Genomic DNA, 9400 nt, shown 5'->3' with positions numbered 1-9400 from the left:
TGGCAAGAAATTGGCCATGTTTTTCTAAGCCCGAACACCACCTTTAAAGTGAGACTGTCCCTTTAAATCCAATTTTCTCAAACCTGCCCATGTCTATGGGAAAAAAAAACAACAACAACGATCTTCCTTTCTACCCGGAGAATGACTGGCACATCGGAGCCACAGCCCCTTTTAGTGGCCTTTGAAGACACCACATCAACGATACTCAGATTTAAAGCATTTTATTGTTTTACTGAAAACAAAACAGGAAACGAAAGACTGAATGTTGGCAATGATCGGGGGAGGGGGGGGGGGGCACTTACAATTTATGAGAAAACAGAAAACAAAAAACCCGGCTGCACTAAGGGACAATTTTATAAAAGAAATGACAAATTAAAATCCACCAAAAATGGCAGGTTCTGGTTTTTTTATTATTTATTTAAAAGGGGGGAAAAAAAACAAAACAAAAAAAAAAAAAAAAACATAAAATACAAAAAGAATTTTATTCACACTACAGTTCTAACCTTTTTTTTTTGTTTTTATTTCTTTTTTTTTTTTTTCTTAAAAAAAGGTCTGCTTCTGGTAATTTCTCCTAAAATTCAGAATTCTTTATGGTACAGTCAATAGGGTATCTGTTCAGTATAGAAATCGGGAGGATATTCAGCACCTTTTTTGTTTTTAATCTCTGGAACTTCCAAACTTTTTGTTTTTTTCTTTATCATCGTCATAAAAAGATCACGTAGGAATTCATCGCATGGAAAATACAAGACGCTCCACTTGCCACTGGTAGAAATCGCTAATGGAAATGTTCAGTGATTTTTTTTATTTTATTTTTCCCCCCTCTAGGCGGGTTAGATTTACACGAGCTGCCGCCATGTTGGGGCCTTACAGTCTGAGAGCAGAAAACATCTCTTTCCTCCAAGGCGGTAACGTGTATCTTGCACTATTAACCCTTTATGAACTGCCGGATGCCACGATAACACAGACTGGCATCAGTCCCTTGGCATTAGGAAACCTTGACCCTCACTTAGTCTTCATGGCTGGATAATCAATATACATTAATGAACCTTCTTAAAGGAAAAAATACTGTCTGATTACAAGTGACGCACAGATCCGACAACCTAGGAGAGCGAGCACATCAACTACTACAGGTCACCTCAAGCTACGGGCACTCTGGATCAGTAAAAGGAATTGGGGTCTACACCCGAAACGATGTTTCCACGGGAACGGTCACAATTCGGCCGTGAATGTGGGAGTCTGATTATTCCATGCTATCATGTATTGTAGTTTAATATTTACTAAAAATTTTGACATGTCCTCTAGGCGTGACAAAAGTTTTAATCGACTGGGGTCAACAGATTGCTAGAACCACTTCTCTCCCCACTCTCTGTGCATGAGACAGAGACGGCCCCATAGACTTCCAGTCTGCCACTAAGACATGTCAAAAGTGACCGTGCCCATTTAAATCCATGCAAGATGCCACGGGAATAAATGTCATTTCTGAAACCCTGACTAAAGCTGGTCATACACATTAGTGTCCGGTGAACCTGCAGATGGATCAGCTATGTATGAAAGCTTTTCGTAGGATAGTGAATAAGCTGATTTCTTGGGGTCTGGCTGTGGGATCCCCACCAATCCTGAGGATGGAGACACAACCCCCAGGAAATGAATGAAGCGCTCCACTGATTCCTGCAATGACTGCCTCCCCATTCTCAGGATCAGCCAGGCCCCCAGAGATCACCTTGTTATCTCCTATCCTATGGATAAGGAATATGAAAGCTGAGAGGCAGAGATTGTAAGCTAAACATATTCCTGATCACTACCAGAGGAGTCTTAAAGGGGTTATCCAGCGCTACAAAAACATGGCCACTATCTTTCAGAGACAACACGACTCTTGTCTTCAGTTCAGGTGCAGTTTGCAATTAGGCTCCATTCACTTCAATGGAACTGAGCAGCAAAACCCTGCCCGAGCTGGAGACGAGAGTGGTGCTGTTTCTGGAAGAAAGTGGCCATGTTTTTGTAGCGCTGAATAACCCCTTTAACTCCTTTCACAGATTGGTGCCCCCTTTTCTTGTTGAGACCCGGTGGCCCTATCCATCCTCTAGTTAAAGGGAGAATTTAGGATTTGAAAAAAGATCTGCTTTTGATTTGCATTCACTTGAATAGGGAAAACATGCAGAACCAGACACAGCCGACAGGCATAAGTGACGCTAATTCTGGGAGAAACGCAAACCCTTTCATCAAATCCCAGACCTTTTCATTAACCATGGGGTTCCCCTTTAATTACATGACCCTTCCTATAAGATCATTTTTGTAATGTGGGTACATTGGCTATTATGGTGCCCTACTCTCCAGCCCTTGGCATATGTTTGTATCTGGACTCTGGTCAATGGTTTATTTCAGAAGAACAGTCGATGAAATCCGTATTCGTTCACTGATCAATCTACGACTGCAGAAGACATATGTACGACTTGAGTGACAAAGGATTAATACAATGTTTTCCCCCCCCAAGGGGGTAAAATACTTTTCACTTGGTAACTCTTGTCCGCCTAAGTCACACTGGCAAGGAAAGGGTTGACCATAGTCTGTGAATTCTTATAAAGGAAAGAACAAAAACAAGTAAAGGAGTCCGTGAGACGTCTGTCTCCTCTTCTCCAACCTGATGGACCAGAAGACTCCACTGTCAAGTAAATTACATCCAGCTTGATTTAACGGGGGATACCGGTCTTTAGGAACTTTGTCCAGGATTTGGGACTCCTACGATTTCACACAAAAAAATGGAGGTGAAGGGGGAGGAAAAAAAAAAAGTAACGGTGTCCATGTCTTCTCAGGAAAGGCTGTGAGTGGTGGTGGAGGAACTGGTGTCTGGGAGACCATTCTCTTGTGGTGCTTCTGGAGGGGTTGCTGGCTGGCACTGGGGGGCAACTTTGATCACAGAGTGCTTGCACTTGGGGGAGCTGCAGCGGCAGCTGAAGATCTTGCCCTTAATGTCCCAGAAGCGGTCGCCGTAGTCAAAACTGCAAGAAGAGGCGTAAGAGATGTCAGGTGACTTACCCACAGAGACACTGGCAGCAAACAACTACTCATATTCACATACAAGTCTATGCAGGTTATGCCGCATATAACAGAATGTGCAACAGACACTGACGGAACCTAAGAGTTAGATGTGTACTGTCCCTTTAAGAAACACTCAATGTGTTGGGGGTGACTGGTTGGGGTGTCAGTGCTGAGGCCCCCCCTGATTCAGATACAGCCTAGAGAGGCGTTCGGCTAAGCGCTTCACTTTTCCATCTCCAGTGAGTGACGTTCTCCATCACTGTAAGTCTATGGAGAAAGTCTCTTGCAGTGGAACTGAGAACACTGCGAGCTGGGGGGAGAAGCAGTCTCGTTTGACTTTTTTTTTTTTTTTTAAAGTGACAGGGACACTTCACTTAAAGGACAAGTGCCATGAAAAACTTTTTCCCAGTAATTGAAGCACATTACAAAGTTATATAACTGTGTAATATGCTTCAATCACCTATCTGCCTCCCTTCCCTGTCTTTTCCCCCCTCCACCAGGAAGTGTCCTAACTCTCACAGGCTGTCACCGTCACCAGGCAGCTCCTTCTTGTGAGGATGAGTCATCAGCAGGAGGGCTGCTCTAGGTCCTGTTACAGCAGCCCCCCCTCCCCAGTCCAAGTGATGGCTTGCAGTTGTTCAGCCAATGGGAGCTGAGCAAGCTGAGTCACCTGACAAGGCAGGGGAGGGGGGAGGCTAGTGTAACAGGAGAAGGAGCTGAGAAGAGAGCTTGGTGACGGTGACGACAGTCATTAGGTCTGTGTGAGTTAGGACGCTTCCTGCTGGGGGGTGGAGGGGGGAAAAGACAGGGAAGGGAGGCAGATAGGTGATTGAAGCATATTACAGAGTTATATAACTTTGTAATGTGCTTCAATTACTGGGAAAAAAATTTTCATGGCACTTGTCCTTTAAAATCTACAAAGGTTACTGTAGTAAGACCCTGACCATAGCAACCGTGCAGGTTTCCAGTTCATTAACTGATCTAATTGGCTGCCATGAGGCGGGTGTCATTTTAGTGAAGGATTGCCACGGTTAGATATACCAGGAGTCTATTCACCCATTGCATCTTATGGACTGTGAATCACGAGACATGATTTCCTTTTCTAATATACACTTTAAGGAGTTGCTCTTGTCAAACATAGTGGTGGTGTTATACTTAACAGCTATTTACGTGGCCACTAGAGATGAGCGCGACTCCAGAATGTCGCATCTGATTATTTTGCATTTTAAAATCGGTGGCTGGAGAAGTTAGATGGAGCCCTAGGGAGTCTGGGAAAACATGGATACAGCCATAGGCATGTTGGAGTTGCGCTCACCTCTAGTGGCCACCCAGGAAAAAAAAATAGTGGAACCAACAGAAGACAAAGTGGCACGATGCTTCCCAGCACCACTGCCACCACTTTATCCCGGTGGGTCAGACATGGATGCAGCTCTAGCGACATGGCACCGATGCGGATGGGACAACCCTTTTAGATACAGAGTCCACTGAATGTGCCACGCAGATTGTCATTCTTACCCAATTTGTTCTCCTGCATGGATCGGTCTACTGCTGAAGAAAGCGATGCGGGGGAAACGCAGGTCTTGATGGGACATGAACACCCGGACGGGAAGCAGATTGGGCTCGCACAGGTGGTTGATGAAGCGACTGATGTTGCCGTAGAATCGGGCATCAATGCAATAAACCTCTCCATCCTGTAGTAAAACAAGACATGGTTAAACCAGAGAAGGATCGGATACTGCGCTAGAGTCTGGTCAAGCAGACTCTGGAGGAAGACTGATGTTTGCTTGCACCTCTTTGGCAAGTCCTTTGGCAGTCATGGAATGAATCTTCCCAGCACATGCGGTGGAGATTTTCTTTATGGGCTTTACAGGGATCAGATTAATCACATTATCGATAACAGGAAGCGGCTCGTGCGAGCTGGAAGTCACGTGGCATTAAATTACTTTAGTGATGCTGGCAACCTGGCCTGCTGTTGTCAACCCAGAATGCTTTGCAAACACAAGACGCCAAGAAATGTTAATTTACTGATTAACACCCCAATACCCTTGCTGCTGTTATCAAACACATAATGGGGGGATATGCCGATGAGACAATGGGGGGATATAGCAAAACTGGTGCACTACTACCATGTGTACCAGCCCAAACTGTCCAAGTGTATTTCTATAGGGGATATACCCCAAACTGCGGCACAATGCTGTATCAGTGGAATCTATATGCACATAAAATAGTGGCCAGCTGACAGCTCTCCCCTCCAATCTGATTGGCTCATGTGTTCTCAATGAGGTAGCGTATGCCCAAGGGCAAAGGGGCAACTTTCAGATCCAACATGTCTTTCCCTCCCCCAATATCTGCCATCGGGGTGAGGAGTCAGGAGGTTAGTATTCATATCAGATGCTCAGCCAGTCCTGTAGGCACATAAAGGAAGCGAGCAGATAATGGAGCGGGGCGGGTGTGAAGATCAATCACCACCCCGATGAACGCAGTATGTTTCCTGTTGCATGGCAGGGGGCACAGCCTATAAGCCGCTACTCACATGTGCTCTGTTCTAACCTACTGACATATATAGCACCCATTATAGGCAATGTAGATAAAATTTGGCGGCCAAAGTGTTTGCAAAGGAACTGAAGGTGAGGAGGCAGTCGAGACTGTATCGCTAGGAAAAATAAATAAAAAGTAACACAAATGAGGCCAATGCTGTCTGAGGAGGAGCTGTGTGTTTTCCTTATGTCCCGGGGAAGCAAGAGAGAAGAAGAGGAGGAGGAGGGGGGGGGGTCCTTTCTTCTCAGCAGTGAACAACTGCACAAGCCAACTTTAATTACCACTGCTAATTTCAGCCACGTCGGGTCCCCGAGCAGAAAGATGCATTAAAGGAGCTAGCCATGCCTTCTGGGCACATTCATAATGATCTTTAATGGACGGCCGATGCCAATGGCGCACAATTAAAGTGGTTGGTGGAGAGCGGTCAAGTGTAGAGGCTTAGAGTACATTGCACAGCAGCCGCCAGTCTCCTGCATGCTCGGACAGCTCGGTGGCTTTCCCAGAATGTAGACGCCTATGTGCGATATTTCTCCTGTGGAGAGTAAAACTTCCTGGAAAGATCAGACTCGTCAAACGCTGAAGACGTAAGAATGACATCAGTGATGATCACTCCCATCAGGTGTCGCTCCCAAGGGAGGTTACCTGCAACACTTGGGGTGTGTGATGTAAGATGACTGCAAGGCCGTGAACTCTGACACACTCTGGGGTATAGTCTGCAGAAATCTATGTGACAACCACATTCAGATGAATGCTACAAATCTGCCACACACCACTAGCTTCCTTGTAATAACAATCGTCTTGGAGTGCTGGTGGGTAAAGGTATCGAGAATTTCCATAACCTGAACAATAAGCCAGTAACTGATGAGATAGAAAGCTAAAGCCCAGGACGACCTTCCAATTTCCAGGGCTGACAGTATGGCGCTTATCAAATCCATTTACCTTCCCTCGTAGCTCCATCTATTTAGGGTTTGGGTTTGCCCTACGTGGGCCAACGAGGGGACATATAAGAGAATTATTGCCATCTTAAAAGTGAATGTGTCACCTAAATTTTCTTTTACTGATTAGAATAAATTACTGTGTTATTTTATTCCAATCTGTTTCTATTTTATGACTGTAATATTTTTTTATTTTCCTTTTTGTACATTGTTATGGGGCTGCCATTTTGCCTGGGCTGTTTTTAACAGCATTTAGTGACATGCTTTACAGCAAGCCTCGTGGAGGAAGACGAAAATAGCCAGTCTGTCCCCTTAAGATAAATGTGACCCGTAAAGAGGTAATTCCCCCAGGAGCTGCTATTGTCTCCTCCATCTACTGGTGTCACATGATGCTGCAATTGCTGTACAGATCACTTTACAGCAGCCTCCTCTTATCACCATAGACACAATAGGAAGTCTCATCTTAGTTTTAGCCCCAGTGGTAAGAATGAAAACTGCAAGATCTCGGGGTGGGGGTTTGGGGCGGGTCTACTGCCCCCAGCCGGCCTGTCTCCTCTAATGATTATTAATAAAAGGGACGGGCCGAATCGGTGCTTGGAGGGGTGTTAGCCATACCCCAGTGCTTCTAACGGCTTACCAGGCACAGCTAACAGCACAGGAACGGCGCTGAGCATGGAGGTAAAAACATACTCAGTGCCCTGAGCCCTCTAGGGAGCTATTAGCAGGTTAGATTCATCTAACCTGCTGATAGTTCCCCTTTATGATTTGGGAGGAGGAGATGGGGAAAGATATAGATATAGATATATATATATATATATATATATATATATATATATATATATATATATATATATATATATATATATATATATATATAAAGGGGGATGGAATCACCGGATGAGGCTATAAAAACATGGCCACTTTCTTCCAGAGACAGCCCCACTCGTCTCCAGTTAGGGTGCAGGTTTTGCTGCTCAGTTCCATTGAAGTGAACTGAGCTTAATTGCAAACCGCACCTGAACTGGAGACAAGAGTTATGTTGTCTCTGAAAGAAAGTGGCCATGTTTTTGTAGCACTGGATAACCCCTTTAATATAAGCCATCAAATGTATTTCACCCCCAAATTCCTATATAAGATCAATCAGAGGGAGAATGACCACTGTCCTAGATGTGGTTGTGAAGAGGCAGACTTTCTACATATGTATAAGGGCCCTATTCCACGGGCCGATCAATAATGTAAACGAGCGCCGATCTGCTAGATCGGCGCTCCTTTACTGGGCCTATTCCACGGCCCGATGATTGTTTAGCGAGGGCTGCAAGGAAATCGTTACCGATGTCCTTGCAGAATACATTACCTAGCAGGGCTTCTCCTCCGCTACGTCTTCATCCCGGTCCTGCTTACAGCATCAACTCCAAAGCGGCCTGACTGAGCTGTCAGACCGCTCAGCCAATCACTGGCCGTGGCGGTCCCGGCCTGTGATTGAATAAGCGGTCTGACAGCTCAGTCAGGCGGCACCGAAGCTGCTGCTGCGTGTGGGACCAGGATGAAGACGGAGCGGAGGAGAAGCCCTGCTAAGTAAAGTATGCTGCTTGAAACGTTGGTCACCCGCCGCGCACCGCTATTCCGCACAGCGATGTGCGGTGGGTGACCGATTATTTTAGGTTTGGGCCTAAATAAACGATCAGCCGATGACACGATCATAGGCTGATCGATTTCTCTATTCCACCGAGCGATATTCGGCCTATTATCGCTCCGAGGAATAGGCCCCTTAGGGTGTGGTTGTATAGCTGTATCTTTCATCAATGTGCAGCATACTTATCCGTTAAAGTGTATGTCCTTTACTTGCCTAAAATTTAATAAAGACTAAGAGAAGTTAAAATAATAAGCACACCGTGTGCACACAAACCTGGATCAGGGCATAGTCTATATGAAAAAATCTGCAACCTTTCATACAGTTTTCTAGCTTTCCAAGATCTCAGGGGTCTGTGTGAAAATGAAGACGTTCTTGTATACTTCTCAAGTCCTGAACTAGCCCTGCTCACAGATCTTGTATGTAGTCCAGAGAATCCGGAGGGAGCCGCACATGGCTGCAGTAGAAATCTTCACTTTGACGGTTTAATACAATGTATCAGAAACTACAGTGTAGACTGTATTCCACAAACCATCTGCTGAGGGAAGCACTAAGGGGGTATTCCCATCTGGGCCTGGTATTCCCTATGGGTAGAGAGATAACAAGCCCAGATGGGAATACCCCTTATAAAGGGGAACCTGTCACAATAGTTTTGTTGAGGACAGCATACAGGTTCTCAGCCTCTTCAGTCACTGACAGCAAGCAGCAACTGAAAAGCAAAGTATATGTGAGAATGATACATGCCTATATTCCAAAGAACTACGGCCGCTACAACAATCTGTGTGCAGCTTCTGCCCAACTTAGGGGTTCTAGGACCTCACCTTATTGTCCAGATCAAACAAATAGGTGTCATCCTCACGTACATCTGCCTCCGTATCGGAAATTAACTCTCCCACGTATCTGGAAAGGGGAAAAAAATAAATGACAGTGTTAGATGGAAATCATTCACTATGCAGACATCTTTTACATTACTCTAACAATTGCACTACCTCTCGCATAATTTTATAGTGCAAAACTACAGCTACCAGCATGCCCTGACAGCCGACAGGTTTTGCAACCGGCTGATGACCACAGTGATGGCTGCAATGAAAGGTGCAGCTGCAAGCATCGGACCGAGTACATTAATGTATCTTTCGATCAACACTTTAACCCGGCTGACTGCAGGCGGCATAAGAGACTTGTGGCCGATCCCTCGCAGATTTCACAGAATGTGTTTTCCATCGTGCAGAAAATTCCTTCAGTGCTTAAACAGGGCAGAAAA

General features: G+C 45.3%; 1 protein-coding gene across 6 annotated transcripts in view; it reads right to left on the bottom strand.

The window, feature by feature from the left end:
- Positions 1 to 205: 205 nt before the first annotated feature.
- EHMT1 (euchromatic histone lysine methyltransferase 1) overlaps positions 206 to 9400 on the bottom strand; it is an 87575-nt gene continuing 78380 nt past the window's right edge. For all 6 annotated transcript variants that reach the window (XM_069986518.1, XM_069986517.1, XM_069986513.1 and 3 more), the window contains exons 25-27: positions 8961 to 9039; positions 4552 to 4727; positions 206 to 2996 (exon numbers count right to left, since the gene is read on the bottom strand). In XM_069986518.1, the coding sequence (XP_069842619.1) occupies positions 2807 to 2996; positions 4552 to 4727; positions 8961 to 9039 (445 nt within the window). In that variant the 3' untranslated portion in view covers positions 206 to 2806. The remainder of the gene's footprint in view (positions 2997 to 4551; positions 4728 to 8960; positions 9040 to 9400) is intronic.

This window comes from Dendropsophus ebraccatus, chromosome 10 (assembly GCF_027789765.1).
Source record: "Dendropsophus ebraccatus isolate aDenEbr1 chromosome 10, aDenEbr1.pat, whole genome shotgun sequence".
NCBI classification, from domain to species: Eukaryota; Metazoa; Chordata; class Amphibia; order Anura; family Hylidae; genus Dendropsophus; species Dendropsophus ebraccatus.
This window is presented reverse-complemented; position numbering and strand designations above follow the sequence as displayed.